The 20025-nt window shown below is 57.2% G+C and overlaps 1 protein-coding gene across 1 annotated transcript in view; it reads left to right on the plus strand.

Annotated features, from left to right (window-relative positions):
* The window catches only part of Bahcc1 (BAH domain and coiled-coil containing 1), a 53739-nt gene that overhangs the window by 24676 nt on the left and 9038 nt on the right, over positions 1 to 20025 (plus strand). Inside the window, exons 3-13 of the mRNA XM_026780445.1 lie at positions 5066 to 5188; positions 7921 to 9672; positions 9889 to 9997; positions 10307 to 10497; positions 10635 to 10793; positions 10956 to 11209; positions 11403 to 11736; positions 12767 to 13582; positions 16846 to 17048; positions 17160 to 17296; positions 17850 to 17978. Coding sequence (XP_026636246.1) covers positions 5066 to 5188; positions 7921 to 9672; positions 9889 to 9997; positions 10307 to 10497; positions 10635 to 10793; positions 10956 to 11209; positions 11403 to 11736; positions 12767 to 13582; positions 16846 to 17048; positions 17160 to 17296; positions 17850 to 17978 — 4207 coding nt within the window. The remainder of the gene's footprint in view (positions 1 to 5065; positions 5189 to 7920; positions 9673 to 9888; positions 9998 to 10306; positions 10498 to 10634; positions 10794 to 10955; positions 11210 to 11402; positions 11737 to 12766; positions 13583 to 16845; positions 17049 to 17159; positions 17297 to 17849; positions 17979 to 20025) is intronic.

Below are 20025 nucleotides of genomic sequence, written 5' to 3' on the forward strand. Positions count from 1 at the left end.
ATTGCTGATCTGTGGGCATGAACCACTGCACCCTGCAATCTCCCCTTCCTCCCTTTGAAAAAGTTTTAAGATTATTTTAAATCTTTAATGACGTGTAAGCATGTTTCTGTGTGTGGGCATGCACACCCGTGAGTGTAGCTACTCATGAGTCCAGAAGAGGGCATTGGGTCGCCTGGAGCTAGGTTGTGGGTCCTTGTGAACCGCCAGAGGTGGGTGCTGGAATCAGAACTTGGTTCCTCCCCAGGAGCTGTCCACATGCTTAGCCACTGCCAACTATAAACCCTCTCTACAACTGCTGCCTCTATACACGAAATACCCCTGCACCTCGGCCCTTCCTCTCTGGTCCTCTGCCTCACCCTCGGTCCCCCAAATCTCATAGTCCATGTCCACAGGAGCTGCTGAGCTAGTTGGGAAAATCTGGCCACCCTAAGATTTGCGGGACATCATGGACTCTGCTGTGGGGATCAGAGTGTCCCACGGGTTAGGCTACCTCCAGCCGCCTCATTGCCGTCAGAAGGGAGCAGCTACAGGGTCTCAGGGGTTCACCTCGGGGTGTCACAGACTCAAGAGCTGCATCAGCCTTAGGTTCAGACACTCGGCTTAGAGGCTCCGAGCCTGTTTCTTCATCTGTAAACCACGCTGGGTAACAGAGCTTCTTGGACACAGAACGACTCAGGATCAGTACCTCAGAGAGCAGCTTCTGCACCCTTTCTTAGAGACGCTGGGGGCAGCAGGGTGGGCAGTGGCTGTGGTCTTTGGGTCTGACCTGGGCAAAAACCATTGACATCCAGGTGTACCTGCCCACCAGAGTCCCAGGCACAGTGGACCCCCTGGGAGTGCTTCAGAAGGTGTGAGGGACAGAACTGTCATCCCACATGCCAGAAAGGTGTTGGGGTCACATCTAGGAAACTCCGGCTTCAGGCTTTTCCCGTCATCGGTTGACTTCCGGAACTGGCCCCGTAATTCTGCCCGCTGGCCAGTGCCAAGCTCCTCCTTGGGATGCGGAGGACTGTCCTCTGGGTCCAGGGCAGACTGCCCATGGGAGCCTGGCTCCTTGGGCTCATAGTTATTCCTCTCAGCCCAGGGACATGGAGACTGCAGGGCCTTGTTCCCTGCAGTTATGGGTCAGCACTCTGCAGGCTGTAGGGAGGAGGCTTTCCTGAAGGCTGCCGTTTTAACCTCCAGCCACTTGGGTGGTCACTCTGAAATCCTGGCCTCAGTGACTAGGAACCCGACCAGCTAGCGTGAAGAGACCCTGAAGCGGGGGCATTTGGCAGGGAGAACCTGGCTTGTTGCTAGGCTACTCCCTTCAGCCACTAAAGCAGAGATGGCAAGCATCCTGTGAACTGGCTGCCACATCCTGCCTGTTCCCAGGGCAGACATTACTAGTCAATTAAGCGGCATGAGAATCTAGCTGTAGGATTCTTAGCCCAGCACTCTGCGCTGTCTGAATAGACAACAGTGGAAGTCGCTGGCTGTAAGCAGACGGGAAAGAGCTAGCTCCAGGTTCCTGTTGAGTATGACAGCATCCTAAGGAACGGCAAACACCGCCAGGTCCCATGTCTCCTACTGGGAAGGTGGAGGCTTGCAGCCAGTCTGAGGACCTTCTAGGTGCCTGTATCTCTGGGTGGGCAGGAAGAGCCCCCACCTCATAGCTGCCCCTTTGAATGCCGTTTCTGGATGACCATACTGGCGACCATCTTTTCTTTTTCTGCCTGTTGATCAGTTATTCCCCCCACCTTCACCTTCACCAGGGCCTTTGGTAGCTGTGGTCAGGGCATCCAGGGTTCCTTCCCCAAGTCAGCTAGGGGTTCCGAGGAAGCAGGTGGTCTCAGATGGGCCATGTGATCAGGTCACATGATCACTGGAGCAATCAGAGCCGTTCCACCTTCGTGGGCAGAGGCCGTGGGAAAAGGGAGGCCCTGGGTCTGGACCTAGTGGTCAGAAGTGTGAGTTCTTTCTCTCTCTGCCCCAGAGTCTTCTCCCTGATGCTGCAGGCCACCCCTACCAGGATACCCCCTAGATCTTCCCATCTCAGGCCTGGTCTCCTTGGTCCTTTTAGGATGCCTGTCTCCCTGCCTTGGCTTCCAGTCCCAGTAGCTCTGATTGGGAAGTCGTTTTCTCTTTTCGTGCCGTGCTAGGGAGAATAAAGAGGCCTTTCAATTGCTGCCTAAGAGGACCCCCCTTTGCCCCTCTCTTGCCCCCCACTATTCTTTCTCCCCTCAACCCCCCATTTGAGGCCTGGGAGGCGTAGAACCTCTGTGTGTCGGAATGGTTAGATTTCAGCCCTGCTTCCTGGACTGGCCGCCCTTTTCACAGCGCCCAAAGTGCCGTGGGTGGGAAGGGAGTCCGCTTACTCAGTTAGCCAAGTGTCCATTGCCCCCAGAGAGCAGGAAGAGGCCCAGGCCTCCTCAGGGAGTGGGGGGTGGAGGAGGGTAGGGGGGGTGTCTGAGCCTGGAAACATTGTCTGGGAAGGAGGAATTTTACAGACTTCTGTTTACAAAAAAAAAACAACAAAAAACCCGAGGCCCGTAAAACATTTAACAGCAGCCAATTACAGGGGACAGCTGCAGTGGTTTACCCCCCCCCCCAGGCCCCAGGCCCCAGGCCCCAGCCCCCCTGCCCAGCTGCTCCCACCAAGGCCTCTTAGCTTTTGTCAAGTCTTCCAGGAGCTGGGTGTAATCTGGCTAACATCTGCTGCAGATGTGTCCACACACACCAGGCCAGCGGGGCAGGTCTTGCAGTCCCAGCCTGCTCTTCAGCAAGAGGGGAGCAGGCCTGGCCGTGGGCACCATCTCCGAGTCCTTCCGTGTGGTCTGAGGGGGACGCTCTCATCGGAGATATGCGCTACACCTGCAGGCAGGTTGTTTCCGCGTCACAGAAATCTGAGTCTTCACACGTCCCCGCTCCTTGTGACTCAGATGGAAGTCTGCTCGGTCAGACGAACCAGATAGCTCTCTTCCTACATGGAGCACCCAAGAGCCACCACCAGACTAGAGATTGTCCCACGGTGTCATTGGTCAGGCTTCTGAGTGGTGACCCCACGGGAGTAGGGTGTAATGTGTGGTCTCTGGCCGGGACTTGTGTGTGTGCTGTTTACCAGCTCTGAGTCCTTGGCCTGAGCAGAGATGCCTGGCCCCATGCCACAGAGACCTCTACTTCAGTATCCAGGCAGAACAGCTTTCAGAGACGTAGGACAGGACAGATGTGTCCAGGTAGCACTCACATAGATCTGGCTCTGCTTCTTAAAGGGTTTCTCCTCATTCTCCCAACCCCTCAGCCATGGCGGGTTCAGCCTCAACAGCCTGGGATTTCTGTGGTGAAAGAGTCAGGGTGTCCAAGGTAGCAAGGCTGAGTGAAGTTGGGCTGCGACACTTGTCTGTGACCTCGCGTGAGTCTGAGAGAGTCCCAATGCCTGGTCACGCGGACATCTCCAGAGCAGCACACACCTGGCTGCTTCTGTTGCAGTTTGTTCTGCAGTGTGGGGAAATGCCTACCTGCCCGGCAAAGCATCTCTGAGTTGATGCTCCAGGTCTCCCAGTTCAGCCTGGGTGGCCTCTGCCTAATGCTCACAGCAGACCCCAGGGCGCCCCAACGCCTTTAGATTCATCCTGAGTCGACCGGCCTTGGCGCTGAGTTCCTCCAGTCCCTTGTAGAGATAGCTTCAGTCTGATCCAGTCACCCCATTTTAACAGAGAAAGCCAGCTGCCTGAGCCAGCAGCCAGGCTGGGGGAAGACAGTAAGTTCCCCTCCCCACATCTTAGCAGCTGCCTTGGTGACAGCAGTGGGTAGGGTCTGTAGCTGCTAGCAGCCAAGACTCCTTTTGGTGGGTTTGATGGAGGGCCAGGTCTCCAGGCTCCTGCCAGGCTTGATGGGAGGGGACAAGGCATGAAGCTGTGATCCTCGGGGCTTGGTGAAACTGAGTCTCAGCTATGAGCCCATAAGAGGAGCCCGTGCAGTGCTGCAGCTTTTTCCTTTTTAAAAATGTTTCAGATGTGCTGGTTTATTTTATTTTATGTGTGTGAGTATTTTGCTTGCATGTATGTCTGTACCATATGTGTGACTGGTGCCCACTGAGATCAGATGTTGGGTTATGGGAGGTTGTGAACCGCTCTGTGGGTACTGGGACTTGAACCCCGGTCCTCTGCAAGAACAACCAGTGTCCTTAACCACTGAGGCGTCTCTCCAGCTCCCAGTGACGTAGCTTTTGTGCTCCTTCCCAAGGCTTACTCTCAGGGCCCAGACATCTTTCTTGCAAGCTAGGACCTCGTGGGTCAGGGGAAAGGAACATTGTTCCAGGTGACAAGAGCCACTGTAGGCCCAAGGTCAACAGGGTAGGATTGGCTCTAGGCTGTGGTTAGCACTACTATGCCAGGTAGGTACAGCCCTTCAGAACTTAGGCTGCCTCTGAGGTACAGACAAGGGGCCTACTTAGTACTACTTGGTTGCCAGGTAGGAGTTGGGGTTAAGGTCTTGCACACCGTGTAGCATGCCAGGGACCTTGCCGACAGGAGCATGAGGTGCTGGGTTCTCATGGAGAGGCCAGTTGAGGGGAGAAATCCGTGGCTTCCAACAAGTGGGAACTAGCCACATCCTAGTCGGCTACCTAACAGTGTGAGTCACCCAGACCAGCTGTGGCACAGCACAGCTCTTCCAAGACCATCTGCTTCCCTGGGTGCCTGCAGAGGGTGCAGGCTGGAGGCCCTGTCTGGTTTGGCTCTCCCTTGTCTGAGAACTCACCGAGAGTCCGTATTGCCCCTTTGTTGCCTGGCCTGGAAGCTCCTGCCACACCAAGTTCTACTGGGAGGGAATCAGAGGCAGCCTCCCCTCTCTCCAGCCCCTAGCCCATCAGCAATTCAATTTGTGCTGCACCGGAGGGATGGTATTAGTCAAGTCAGAGTTAATATGATGTATTGATGGGTTGATTTCCCACCGGCGGGCTGTGAGCAGACTCCGTGGGGTGTTGCTCCTGGGCTGCCTGCCTGCCTCTTGCCTCCTTAGGGTCAGGGTGGTGAGGGCCAGGGAGCTGAGAGTCGTCTCTGCAACCAGTGCTTTGCTTCCCTAGCTCCTGCGTACCCCAGATTTTCGGGGAGTCTGGCATCTACCTTCCTACCCGTGAGCCACTTGGATCACCATGGAAACAGCAATGTTCTCTATGGGCAACATCGTTTCTATGGAACCCAAAAAGGCAAGTGCTGTGGGGTGCAGTGCATGCTGAGGGTGAGCTTAAGGGGTACCAGCGAAAGCAGCAGACTGGGTGAGCTCTCCTCCCCGGGCTCCGTGGGGCCCAGAGGAGGATGGCCTGGTACCACTGCCACCGGGTATGGCGCTCAAGGAGGGGACTCTGAACCACACTGACCTACACGCTCTCATCGCTTGTCCTGAGGACCGAGGATCAGGGCAGGAAGCGTTCTGGAGAGGATCCTGACTTACTTTCAGTTCTAGACTTCCAGGAGCACCTGCCCTAGCCCTGTCCCATGAGACAGCTCCTCAGGCAGACATCGTTGGAGCAGTGATTTAGCTCCCACCTGGCTAGAGGTGCTGTGTGGAGGGTGGGGAAAGCCAGAGATTTCAGTCCCTGTCACTAAATGGAGGTGTTTTGTTTTTGAGGGGATGTTTGTATTTTGGGACATTTTTCTACGATATGGCTAAACCCAGGGGTATCATTGGGTTAGTGGCCACACTTCCTTTTCAGGTAGCCCCATGGTGAGATAAGATGCAAACCTAGACATAGAGTCCTGTAAGGCTAGAGTTAGTGATTTCAGGAGACGAGAAGTGTATTCCTATTGACCTTAGTTTGCAGCCCAGGCTGAGGGAGGGACCCCTTGAGTAAGTACAGTTTGGGTAGGTAAGCCCAGCTTAGAGATGGATGGGGGCTAGGGTCCTTCTGGGGATGCTGGGGTCCTTCTGGGAGTACTGGACGTAGGAAGTCCCCATGTAACAAGGCGCTGGAGTGCAGAAGGTGGAGAGAGAGTGAGGCCGGGCAGTTTCCACACGTCCCTAGGGAACCCCACTTGGGGTGGAGGACAGTGCCCTCTCTTTGCCAGTAGCCATTAGGAACTGAGATCCCGACAGAGTGCAGAGTGCCTTTGGGCGGCCCTCCTGGACCAGGAAGGTGAACCAATGACCTCAGAGCGTCTGGCATATCTGGATCCTTGGAGTGGTTTTGCACATTTGAACACGGAAGAGTCTTAAGAGTCTCTGAAGCTCAGAATAGCCTTGGCCTTGCAGAGACTGGGCTTAGCAGTGAACTGCGCAGGCTGCCCTGCCTGGGGTGTGGCCAGGAAGCCTACCCCAGCCCCACTTGGGGGTCTGGTTTCATCCTAGACAGCCCTGCCACATGCTCCGGGGAACCAGGCTTGAGTGCTTGTGGGCTGGACGCACTGAACCCTGAGTCACACACACCACCCCCATGCCTGCAGCTGTTTTGACAGCATCTGTCAAGAGTGGGCAGGTGGCTAGGCTAAGCCCTAGAAACCAGACTGGTGAACCTGGGCCCAGGGACTCCCTCTGGGCGGTGGGGCCGACTGGTGTCTTGGCGGCTGCTGGCCAGGCCTCTCCGCTTTCACAATATTGTGGTGGAGCTTCATCCAAGAACATTATTTGGTTTTGGAAATTGAGCTAATTAGGTTTCTCCTGGGCTACCCCTTCCCTTCTCCCCTTCCCCTTGTTTCTAATTAGAGGAAATTGACAAGGAATTTACATGACTGAAGACAGTTTTACAAGTTGCAAACGTTTGTTTCCCCGGCTTCATGCTCTCCCTTAGCTGGGCCCTGGCCCTGCTGCCCACCCTCCTGACTAGGGGAAGGCAGGGCTGCCCCTAGGGTCTTCCAGAGACTTGATGTGGCTCTAGCTTGGCGGGCCAAGAGTGGGTATCCCCGGGGCTTACTGATCACAGCCTGGCGCTGATCCCACCTGGGCAGGAAGGGTTTGACCCAATCATGGCTGGACTGCTACTATCCACAAGCTGGGTGTCCCAGAGCTGCCAGGGTTGAGATGGAAGGCCCGTACAGTTCTGTCTCACCAGGGACTGTTTCTCCATACTTTGGGTCCCCCCCCACCCAATTTTGTTAATCAGAGATAGTCAGATAAGATGTTGAGGGGGGCTCCTCAGAGTGTCCCAGAGATAGGTCTCCCACACTGTCCCATCTTCAGACATCCTGGACTCACTGTTACCATGGCAGCCACAGCGCTTGGTGTAGGAGAGGGGTAGGAGCTGCAGGCAGGCATCCCCGCCCCCTACACCGCTAGGCACTTGGCTGCCCACAGCACCCGGTCTAGGCTCCACATCGCCAGAGTTTTGTAGAGCTGTCTCTCCCCACCTCCACACTGAAAAACTGAGACGCCGAGCTGGCTATAGGGAAAGACCGGGTCAAGGCTCTGCCAGTGTTTACAAAGGGAAGCTTGTTTGGAAAGTTGATCAAATCCTGGCAGTGGATGTCAGTGATGCTCAAACCACACTGTTGATCTGCTCGGTGTGCCGAACTGAACAGCGGAATATATTTGTTTTATATGGCATTATACGTGCCCATGAATTCAAAAATATTTTTTAGAATTTTTTTTTAAATTTCATGTTGCGTGCCTGAGTGTTTTGCCTGCCTGTATATACATGCACCGGGTGTGTGCCTGGTACCCACAAAGGTCACTGAAGCTGGATGGATGGTTGTGAGTCGTCTTGTGGGTGCTGGGAGCCGAACCTGGGTCCTCTGCAAGAACAGCAAGTGCTGCTAACCGCTTAACCACGGAGTAATCTTAACTGCTGAGCCATCTCGCTGGCCCTCTCTTTCATCTGAAAACAAACAAAAATGCCAACAAGACAAAACAACAGCCTTGCTAGAGTTGGGGACACTAGTCCAGGCTCGTGGCTGGCTACTCTCCACTTCCTGCTGACCTTGGCTTTTTTTTTTTTTTGGCTCACAGATAACTTCTACCTGCGAAACCTGCCCCCACAGCCCACAATCCTGCCTGCCAACCACAATTTCCCCGGGGTACCCCGAGCCACTCCTGCTCATCCCATTGGATCCTGCAGCCGGGACCGCATTGAGGCTGCCCCGCTGCAGAAGGGTCCTAAGGAGTTTGACCGCTTCCTCATGGGTAAAGAACTGGGCAAAGAGAAAGCCAGCAAGGTAGCAGAGGGCAGAGAACGCCCAGTGGCTGAGGAAGACAGCAGCAAAGACCGACAAAAGCTGGTGCCGCCCATGCCCACCGAGGGGCCCTGCAAGGAGGGGGGTCCAGCACCTCGAGGATCCTGTGAGGGCCGCCCCAAACATCTCACCTCCTGCCTACTCAACACCAAGGTACTCAACGGTGACATGGGCAAGGCCGCACTGGCCAGTTGTGCAGGGGGCATGCTAGGCCGGCCCGGCACTGGCGTTGCCGCGCCCGGACGCTGTGCCAAGGAGGTGGCGGGTCCTGTGGAGCCTGGACCAGCCTTCAGCGAGTGCCTGGAGCGGAGGCAGATGCTGCACCATGCTGTGTCCTACACCGTGCCCTCTGGCCTGCCTTCTGGGCCACCCCCTCCCCTCAGCACAGGCCCTGCAGGCTCTTTCCCCTGTCTGCAACTGCATGCAGGTCCAGATGGGCTCTGCCCCCTGCAGGACAAAGTCTCCCGGGACCTAAAGGCCAGCGGGCCCACCTTTGTGCCTTCTGTGGGACACCTGGCTGATAAGAGCCACCCTTTCCAAGTAGCAGAGGCCTGTGCTGTGGCCGGCGATGGCAAGGACCGACACCTGGAGGGGACCGTGGCCCCCGACCATGGTGCATCCTACGGAGTCTCCTATGCCCACCTGAAGGCCGAGGGCAAGGGCGAACGGCGACCTGGGGGCTTTGAGGCGGCCCTCCACCCCCGGCTAAAAGGCCTGGAGTATCTCAGTGCGGGCCCCGAGACCCCTTTCCCTGGACTTCCCAAAGGTGGTCTGGACAAAAGTAGCTACTTCGAGTTGCCCGCCCCTTCACAGGACTGTGCCCGGCCCAATCACCAAGACTCGCTGAGTGGGAAGGCCGCCCAGGCCTGCTGCACTTTAGACAAAATGGCCAGCAAAGAGGTCCCCACCGGCCCTCCGGCGACCCAGAAGGTGGCCCGGATCCGGCATCAGCAACACTTGGTGGCTCCTGAGGTAGAATCAGGAGGCAGTGGAGCTGAGGCCAAACGCAAGTCCATGGAGCTGGCATCTCTGGGTTATGGTGGGCCCCATATGCCTCCGTGGGGGGTTCAGGCAGGCCACAGCACCTCCATGGCCGCCGTCAGTGAGGAGCGAAAGGGCACTGCCTACCTTGACCCCTTTGGCAGTGGCCTGCAGCAGGCAGCCCTCCTGTCCCAGGAGCTCCCCACTCCACCAGACGAGGTCTCGGCCATGAAGAATCTGCTCAAGTACAGCAACCAAGCCTTGGTTGTGGGCCAGAAGGCTCCCTTTGTGGGTTTGGGTGGCCTCAAAGCCAGCTGTGTCCAGCAGGAAGCCAAGTTCCCAGCCACTAAGGGCCCAGGCCCAGTGGAGAGACCCGACTGTGCCCGCAGCCGGGAACACGAGGCTCCGCACGGAGATGGGGAAGTGCGGCAGCCACCTGTGGGCATTGCAGTGGCCTTGGCCCGGCAGAAGGACACAGTCAGCAGACCCGACACAGCCTACAGTAGCAACGGTGGGCGGCAGGGCAGGGCCGCCCCCACCTTCAAAGGTAGGATGTTCTTGTTCAGGGAAGCAAGGCAGATACCATCCACAGTGTTCCTATCCTGCCTGTGAACCCCATAGACCCCATACGTCTGCCCCTAGAAGATCTTCAAAGCTCCCGAGGTCAGGGACCCCGCCTCAGTGCATGAGCCCCCGACGCTAGGCACGCTTCAGACTCTCTGGATTCCCTGCCTGACCTTTCTTCCGTCTTCACCCTGTCAAGCTGCTGCAGGATCCCGTGCTAACCACGCGCTGGACCTGGAGAGTGAGGAGGAGAGGACCAGGATGTGTGACGACCGCCTGGGGCTGCCTGGCCGTGAACTGCTCTTACAGTAAGAGCCGAGTGGAGGCCCTTGGTGGGTTTGCCCTCTCGGAGTCCTCGTGGGAGGAAGGGAAGTGTCACAAGCACGACACCAGGCACTCGCCTGTCATGTGCCCGGCATACACTGCATTCCAGCATTCCCGGAGGGCTCTGCTCACTTACCCTCTGCCAGCCGCGACACTGCTGGGAACCGAGGCCCAGAGTTGGGGTCTCCTAGGAGCCTCCACCTCCATTTCCCCTTGGCAGGTTGACAGTCTGTTAAGGGGTTGGGGTTGGATGGGGCAAGGGGTGGGGCAAGCTGACTCTAATGATCTTACAGAGACAACAAAGACCTCGTGGAATTTGCCCGGATCCACCCGTCAAGCAGCTGCCCTGGAGACCTGCCCCCCCACCTCATGATGCAAGGCGGCCAGCTGGGCGGGGACCCGGCCCCCCACCCCCACCCCGCCCACCCGCACTGGCTGCCCCGCACCCGAAGTCCCTCCTTGTGGATGGGGGGACATTCTTATGGTCAGTGTTCCGAGAGCACTGGGAGGCTGTCTTGGGGTTCCAGGTCATCCCCTCCTGGCCACTGGGGAATGGGAGCCCTGAGCGTCCCTTCCATGTGGACTCTCTGGCCTGAATACTGCTACACTGTTACTCCCCAGGCCTCGGACACCCTGCCCTGCACCAGAACCTACCCCCTGGCTTCCCAGCTTCGGTGCCCGGATCTATGCCCTCAGTGTTCCCTCTTCCCCAAGATGCACCCACGCAGCTGGTCATCTTGCCCTCAGAACCCACAGCCCACACTACCCCTCACACACTTGGTAAGGACCCTGACCGTCTCATGGGGGCTGTGGGCAGTGGATCTGAGGACAGCAGTGGCGGGGGGTGCCCGGACCGGACTCAGGAGAGAACTAGGAGGCACCTGGGCCCTTCACCTCTGGCTGGAGCTTACTGATAGTCGTTTCTCTGGTCCTCTGCCACAGCGGAAGTTATGGATCAGGCTTCACTGTGGCCCCCCATGTATGGGGCCCGGGGCCCTGCCTCACACATGCAACACCCTGGCCAGCTCCCAGTGTACTCTCGGTCCCAGCTGCTTCGGCAGCAAGAGCTGTATGCGCTGCAGCAGCAACAGCAGCAGCAGCAGCAGCAACAACAGCAGCAGCAGCAGCAGCAACAGCAACAGCAGCAGCAGAGGGCCACCCAGGCTCTGGAGCTACAGCGAGCTGCCCAGTTCCAGGTACCATGCTCCCAAAAGCCACCCAACCTGAGACCCAAGACAGTTCTACCCCTCCAGGCCCCATGCAGATGGTCTCATGCAGATGGCCCCAGGACAGACGCTCTTGCATGCTTGCATGCTTTCCCACCAAGCAGTGGGCCACGGGGGCACTGAGGGTCTGGCCGTCTGAGCCTCTTCCCCACTCCCCCAACAGCGCAAGCCTGAGGATCGCCACATGGAACTGGAGGAACCTGCCCAGGAGAAGGCCCCAAAGTCCACCCACAAGCCAGTTGCCTTAACCCCCATGGCCAAGGGCACCCCCTCATCTGCCACTACAGGCCCGGTCAAGCTCTCGCCCTGCTGCCACTCACCCACTCTGAAGACCCCCGCTGGTTGCGCCACCTCACCGCCACCTCGGCCCAGCGCCCCCTGCACTTTATCTGTCTGCCCTACTGGCAGCCCAGGGCCTGGCTCCAAGGTGCCTGGCACCAAGGACAAGAGTGGGGAGGGCCAGCGGGCTGGAACCGACCTCACCACACTGGAACCAGGTGAGGGCAGGACAAGTCGTACCCCTGGTGGGTGGGTGGGGCTGCCGGGTGGGGCTGCCCCACTTCTACCCAGGTATTCCTATACTGAGGCCACAAAGTCCTTCATCTCCTTTCTCTTGCCTCTTGACTGTCCGCCTATGAGCTGTGGCTTAGTCTCATGGCACAGATCTAGGTCCCCTTACTCTGGGAAGATGGGGGCAAAATAAGAAGGAGATCCACTCCTTCCATTGGCCAATGTCGGGAGCCTGTGAGTGGTGACGTGCCTGGGTTGCCACAGGTGGTGGCATCAGACTCAGGACCTGCCCCCAGCCGGTGAACCCAGATTTTTTTTTTTTAAACAAAGCTGAGCAAAGGGACAGTGTCACCATCCGGGGCCAGAAATACAACCTGCCCTGCCAGAGGCATGGAGAAGTGACTATATGGGGTCTTTTGTGCCTGCTACCCCCCAGCTTCCTAGTAGCCTGTGATTTTCTCTGAATCAGGCTGAGCACTGAGAACTCCATCTGATGAACATAAAGCCTGTCCCGATTCCACATTAAGGAGACCAAACCAGCAGAGGATTTGTGTTTGAGTATTTTGTTTTGCATTAAATTAATAGGGCATAATGCCTCTCACATACCGCCAGCTTGATCTAGTTCAGAGAAAACCCCAATTCAAATACCATGGCTTAAAAATCCTCTTTTTCAGCTGGGCGGTGGTGGCGCATGCCTCTAAGCCCAGTACTCGGGAGGCAGACGCAGGCAGATATCTGAATTTGAGGCCAGCCTGGTCTACAGAGCAAGTTCAAGGACAGCCAGGGCTACACAGAGAGACCCTGTCTCAAACAAAACCAAAACAGCCCTCTTTTCCGGACAGCCACACCAGAGATGCTCCTGAGTGTCCGTCCCTGTGGGTCCCTGGTTGGTGTTGGTGCTGAAGTATCACTTCTTGTTGCTCTCTCAGAATAGCACGGCTCTGCTCGTGGGTCTTCTCAGGCCAGGAAGCCTTCCTGCCGTTCCCACGGGCCCCTCACTTGTGCCTTCTCTTACAGACCTGCCTCCGGGACTGAACCCCACAGCTGCTGTGGACTTCTCCCTCCCTGCCGAAATGCACTCCCCCGACCTCCCAGACCCCAAAACTATGCAAACCACTACCCCAGGAACTCGGCCCGAGCCCACAAGGACGTTCCTGCCTGGGGAGCCACCCCCCTGCAGCCCCAGGAGCCTGGAGGAGCCTGGGCTGCTCTCAAGGGCCAGGGAAGCCACCCAGGACCTTGCCATCATACCCCACCCTGTTGAGCAGGGACTCCCACCAGGAAAGACAGAGGACCCCAGTCCTCTTGAGGGGTTGCAAGCACTGAGATTTGGAGACCTCCTTGAGGGAGGGGGCACTGAGGCTACTGGCCAGACTAATTCTTCTCAGGGAGGGTTGCAGAATGAGAGGACTGTGGATCAGGGGGTACCGCGGCCCCCTTTGGGGGCTTCCCCTCAAGCACTGGAACAGATAACAGGGAGCCCAATTGCCCTGGACAAAGAAGAAGGTTCACAGACGGTCCCTGATGTGACCCAGCTGCAGGAGGAGGAAGCCCAGCTGGAGGAGAATGGGGGGGACTCAGAGGTGGACTGGGGGACTCCCAGCCACAGCCACCCACCCAAAGCGCTACCGGGTTTGGATGCCTTGGTGGCTGCCACTGTGGACTTAGGGGACCTGCCTGACATCAGCCTGCCAGATCCTCAGACCCCAGCAGCCTCGGTGCCCCTCAGCACGGCCCGTCTGCCCCACACCTCAGGGATTCATGGGATTGCCCTGCTCAGTGAGCTGGCTGACCTGGAGATCCAGCGGCAGAAGAGTGAACTGGTCGTACAAGGTGAGCCCCAGCTGCGGCATCCTTCCCTGACACCCTGGGAGCTCGGCCCTTGGGGTCAGACCGATAGATAGTAGCCTTTGGCCTGGTGCAGTCGTCCCTAGAGAAAGGAAGACCCCAGGGAGGGGATCTTCCTGTGCCCATGGGTCCTCCTTCATGGAAGTCAGATGTAGCTGTGCTAGCCGCCACGGGATCCGTTCTAGCCTGGAGGAGCCAACTGGCTCTGGGCAGGACCTTTGGAACCAGGACCACCCCTTTGGCAGGCTCAAGCAAAAGATGTTGAGACCTAAGGCAGAGTTTTAGATGCGGGCCTGGGAGCAGGAGAGGGGACCAGGATGCTCGGTCTGCTGCTTTGTCAGGGCAGGTGGCCCCAGACTGGGGTTGCTGAATTTCTAAACCTCAGTACATCCCAGAACTGAGGCTGCAGGGTTTCCTGCTTCAGGCTGGGACGAGGGGCTCCTAAGCTTATCCAGCCAATCACTTAAAGACCCTCAAATAAGTACAATAGGATGAAACCCGGAGCCTGTACGGCCTCTCCTTGGCAGAGAGACATCACACAGGCCCCAGCTGCCCCTGTACTTGAAGCTCCCTCCTCAGGGCCAGATTAACAGCGCCTTGCCTTGGGGCTGCAAGGGAAGCCCCTCACTAAGGGACACCCTACCAGCCATCCTGCAACATGGTGTTTACAGCAGGATGTAGAGTCTTCGGGTTCAACCTTGGCTCCCTGATAAATAAATCCCCTCCCAAGGCCCCTGCGCCTTTGCGCTCTGAGGAGGCAGACTGGATGTTCTTGTAAAGCCGATTTCCCTGAAGGCCCTGCTCTCACTGGGGTGCGTGCGTGTGTGTGTGTGTGTGTGTGTGCATGTGCATGCATGTGCATGTGTGCGTCCGTGCGCGCTACAGTGCAGCCTATACTCAGACCTACCCTAGCAAGAGTGGAGATGGGTAGTGCCAGGAAGTATAGGCCCTGGAGGAACTCTTGCTGGACTGTGTAGCGGGAACCCTGACCAACCTCTGCTGAGGCCCTGTGTCAAAGGCCAAGCTGCCAGGGCCTCCCATATGAATGTTGTACCATAGCGTGAGGGGGACTCATGGGGTACCTTGTCACACGGCCTGTGAATGCTGACGAAACTGGAGTCCGTCCATTGAGTAAATAAATACCTTTAGAGCTCATTGGCACGCATGCAGGGGTGTGTGTGTGTGTGTTTGTGTGTGTGTGTGTTTGTGAATGTGTGTGTGTGTACATCTGGTGTTGTAGCTGCCAAGGCATGCTGGCAGTCCCAGGATGTGATCCCAAGAAACAGAGTCCTAGAAACTGCCCAGCTATGCCATGCAGGGTCTGATCCCATGCCCACCTGGTCCTCCTAGAGCGCCGTGCCCTCCCTTTCTCCAGGCCGCGTAATGGCCGGATCCTAAGCCGTTGCTGCAACAGGAGCCTTACAGAGTGTGGTAGCTGCTGTGGCGGGAATCAGTCAGATCAGCTTCTTCCATCAAACAGTCTGAGAAGAGACAAATGGGGAATGCAGGTGCTAAGCCAGGCTGCCATCACCAGGATAAAAGGGAGACCCTTGAGTGGCCCAGGCCTGCCAGAGCCATGTGTGCCAAGCCCTGGCCTCAAGGGCACCCAGAGGAAAGGAAGGAGTGTAGGGCTCGTATCTGACCTAGGCTTTGCAGGTGGTGATGGAATCTGCCCTCTTCCTAAAGAGAAAGCGAGCCCTGCTTCTTCCCTCTTGTTGCTAGGGACCTACAGCCTATCTCTAGGCTGGGAGGAAAGCCTGTGGTAGAGATGTGGGCCAGAAAGAAAATTATGCCCAAAGATTTGAGCATTTGCCAGTTGCCCCTCCGGTACCCTCTGGCATCACAGAGACACACCGTTTTTGTCCGCGTAGCCCTGGCTGTCCTTGAACTCACAGAGATCCGCCTGCCTCTTCCTCCTGAGCGTAAAGGCGTGTGCCACCACTGCTCAGCCAGAGGCAGCCTTTCAGGAAGGCTATTCCTTGGTCTTCTGGTCCTGCCCTGTGTGGTGCATGTACTCTCCGGGGCACCTCAGCTGGGCTTTACTGACTTTTCTGCCAACTAGATTCCTGCACTGTATTTTTGGTAGGGCTCCTCGCCCAGCTGTGTGCACCTCTTCAGGGCACCTGCCCACTGTCAAGAGGGTTGAAGTGTTAGTTTGCCATTGGTCATCTGTGTTCCTCTGGTGTAAATGGTTCACAGCCCTTCTCTCTCCTGCCCCTCAGTTGTTCGGAACCTTGGTGCAGAAGCACCGTGGAGCTGTGGGGGCCTCTTCCTCTCTGCACACCTCCACCCTGCATTGATATTCTGACCTCAGTACCCTTCCCAGATGTAAAGTCTCTCCAGCTACATTGGCCCATTGCAGTCACTATTCTGACGCCCAAATTGCTTTGATTTGGATGGTGGAGCCATTGGGCCTGCCTTGTGTGTGTGTCCCACATTCCCCTGTCACTCTTGAAACACTTCCCTACTATCAAAGTCATCCTGAAGTTGTCCAGTCTCTGTTGTCACCATAGTAACAGAATGCTGCTACCACGGGGCTGGGGGGCTGGGGTGTTGCTCTTCTGGGTCGTCTAGGTTTCCATGTCTTCCACTCAGACCCCACTGGGCTCCACCTAGATTCCTTCTCCGACCCTTCATAGATGTCCTTGTAGGATCGGCTCAGTCATCCCCAGTCCTTCCTGGCATCTGTGTCTCAAGTGTCTTCCCTGAATCCATGCTACCCTCTGCTGGCTTAGCCCTTAACCCAGTACCGAGCCAACCCTTCTGTCCCACCCCAGGTTCTCCTTCTGTGGTTAGCCACCACTGCTGCCCAGTGTACATGCTGGTAGGAGGTGGATGGGCCGTAGGATGAACCTGCAGTAGTGGGTAGCTGCATGTGACTGCCATTCGGGCTCTAGAACACAGCTCAGCTGCATGGGATTCGAGAACCTTTGGTCTGCCTGATTTTGTGCTTGGTTTATGGTGGAACCCTCTGCATCCTCTGTCTGCTCAGTTCCTAGTGTCCAAAAGAGTGGGGGGCACACTTGCAGGCTCGTAAACACTGTGCCAGGCCTGTGTGAACCTGCTTACCCTACGCCGTGGCCTAGGGTGGATCTCCCCAGCTGGAGCCTGGCAGGCAGGCTGACCATTCCCTGTGGTTTGACATCCTGAGGAACGTGGGCAGCTCCAGGCTGGGACTGTGCTGGGAAGGGAGTGGACATCCAAAGCCTCTCAAAGGGACAGTGTGTGACCCGTCCCTCTCCCTTCAGCAGAGGATGAGGATGTACTGGCCTTCAACCTGCAGCACCTCGCCACCCTGGCCACAGTGTGGTCCCTAGTGGAGGCTGCTAGTCTGGACAGCTCGGTCACTTCACTGCAGGCCCCAGCTGCTGACCAAGACAGAGGCCCCAGGCTCACCCCTAGAATGCAGATTCTACAACGCAAGGACACCTGGACCCCTAAAACCAAGCCCGTAAGTGAGACAGCTAACACACACTGCCCAGTGCTGCAACAGGTGGGAATTCCTCTGCATGCCTAGGCCGCCTCCCACACCACCCTGAGGTTCCTGAACGCTTGCACACAGGTATGTCCCCTGAAGGCTGCCATCGACCGGCTGGATACACAGGAAGTAGAGGTGCGCATGCAACTGGCAGAGCTGCAGAGGCGCTACAAGGAGAAGCAGCGGGAGCTGGCACGCCTGCAGCGCAGGCATGACCACGAGTAAGACGCTCAGGCAGGGATGGGACCCTTGATCCCTAGCGCAGCATGTGGGGAGTCCTTGCAGGCCAGTTCTACCTTGTTGGCCACCTTGTGGGCAGCAGCCCAGCTGGGACATCCTGGAGACTGCAGTCTGCATGGTGCCCCCGAGACCTAAGCAGCCAGGCAGAGGGGAGAAGAACCAGCTGTTCAGCAGAGGGCAGCATAGAGAGGCTTAACCACAAGATGGCAGCGCAAGGGCCATGGTGTGAGGGAAGACTAGGAACCCCGAGGGGCGGGGGGAGCACTCCAGAGCTGGAGTAGGTCATGCTCAGCTGCATGAGGGGCAGTGAGAACCTCCTGACCAACAAGGCAGTTAGATCCCAAAGTCGAGCAGGAGAGCGTGCTGTCCACTTACGCAGGTTCTGAGCAGCAGGGACCCTGTTGAGCCTTGCCTTAAACCCACACGGAGAGTACTGTCGCCCCCAACATTCCTCTGCGGGGCAGTACACTCCAATAGGCCTGGGGGTGGAGCGTTTGGAAGTCTCTAACATTACCCTCTGTGACCCCCCCCCAGGAGAGAGGAGAGCTCCCGGAGTCCTGCACGACGGGGACCTGGCCGGCCAAGGAAACGCAAACATTCAAGCTCACTGCCCACTCTGCGTCCTGGGGGTCAGCTTGCCAGGAGCGAAGGCAAGAAAGCCAAGTGAGTCTGAAGTATGGGTGCGGGAGTTCTTGGGGCAAGCCTGGGCACTGTGGAGGGTCACGATGCAGGAATTGCTGGCTCCCTGTACTCCATGTCTGAAGGCCTAGTATGTCCCCCCAAAAAAACTGAGGCTTTGACAAATGTCCAAGAGATAGAGAACTCTGCTGGGCACTGGCACCATCCAGCACAGACCTCCTCTTCCCTGCATGGCCGTCAGCGTCAGCGCCCCCTCCTGGGAAGCCACAGCCTAGACTTGGCTGCACCTACTTTGGGGACCTGGCCATGGCTAAGGCTGTGGCATCACCCCACCAAAGCCACCAGCCAGCCCTGGCCCCTTGCGTGCGAGGCGGTGTTGCGTAAAAGGCTCTTTATCTGCACTGTATAAAGTCGTTGGTCACGCTGCGCTGCTGCTCACGGCTGCCTCGCGATGTTATTATCCATTACCCGCCCGGCGCAGTCGTTGGCGCACTCCCGGGCCGGGTATAATTGTCCTTCTCGGCTACAAATTGCCTCTCCCGGCAGGCCCATTTGCATAAATCCTCCGAGCTCCTCCAAACACGATTGGCGCGCTCGCGTGTGCTCTGCATCAATCCTGATGATTTGGTAATAATAGTTAAATCGGCACTAAATGGTTCCTTCAATTAAGACAGAGGCAAAAAATTAATCTCAGGGCTTTATGTCACAAAACATTAGCAAATGCAGAGAAGGTTATGGGGCGGGGGAGTTTGTGTGGGCTGCAGGCGTTGCAGAGGATTCACCATATGGCTGGGGGCCTCGCTGAGATGTCCCGTTGCCCTACCCAGGTGTCACCCGGCAGGGACCTGGAGGGCCTTCCTTTGAGAATCGGTCTACAGCCTGGGGACCGCTGGTCAGGATAGGGCCACTGGAGGTTGAGGTTCAGTGGAGGGCATTGTCCACTGCTAGAGGACAGGGATGTACCCCCAAACTTGTCATCTCTGGCCCTAACCCTCTCTGGCTACATTGCCCATGCTGGACTCTGTCCTAATTTCCAGCAAGTAGGTTTAACCTGTGACCACCTTGCAACCAAGTTCTCCTATGACCCAGAGAATCCAGCAGCCTTAGGCTGAGAAGGATCCACAGCCAGGTCCATCTCTTTCCAAAGAGTGGGTTTCCTGGCGGTCTCCCCACCTCCAGCTCCTCTCTGGACTCTAAAGCCGTGTCCCAGAATCCAGTTGGGTAGCAGGCCTTGGGCCCCAGGGTAGGCCTCCTCCACGCAGGAAGTGTGAGGCCAAGCAAGGCAGCAGGAAGCTGGGGGTCAAGGAGGCTCCCAGAGCTGCAGGGACTTCCTGCCTGGCCTCCCCTGCCTTCAGAAGTCCAACCTCCTTGCTGGACAGGAAGGTGGAGAGCAGTGTCTGGCCATACGAGGTCAGGGCCGGGCCAGGCCCTCAGTCTCCATCTGCCACCGGTTTCCCTCTATCCTGTGAGGGCTGAGGGGCTGACAGGTGGGGGAGGCTGAACCCCAGCCCCTGCCCAGCCACGGGCAGACAAGCTGGTTTCCTCATAGGAAGGGGATACTAGGAAGGAAATGAGATCACACGCTGAGCACACTGGGATGTGGGGGAGACAGAAGCCCGCCCACGTGACTGAGGATAGAGGGGTGTGGAGAGAGCAGGCCGGATCAACCCCTCTTGCTGTTTTCCCCAGTAGCTGGGTGACCATAGTGGCCCCTGAGCTACCTACCAGCCTAGAGGAGATAGCTCACCATGGGACATGGGACAGTTAAAGCTGGATAAGTCGGGAGGGGCACCAAGGACCACCAGGAACTTCCGCAGATGGAAGGGACTGACTCGGAAGCTTTGCACTGACTGACACCCCCCAAAAATCGAGCCAGTTCCCCTGGTTCCATCTGGAAAATGAGATGACAAGCTTCCTTCATAGGGTCCCGAATCGGGGACCTGGCTCCCCAGCAAAGGCCGCTGAGGGTCAGGAGTAGGAAGCCCACCTTCTTCTGCCTCTTGTCCTTACCCTGATGGGAGTGGACCCTGTTTGTGTCCCCACATCCTTTTCTCCCTCCCCCACCTCTTTT

This window comes from Microtus ochrogaster, chromosome 7 (assembly GCF_000317375.1).
Source record: "Microtus ochrogaster isolate Prairie Vole_2 chromosome 7, MicOch1.0, whole genome shotgun sequence".
Classification (NCBI taxonomy): Eukaryota; Metazoa; Chordata; class Mammalia; order Rodentia; family Cricetidae; genus Microtus; species Microtus ochrogaster.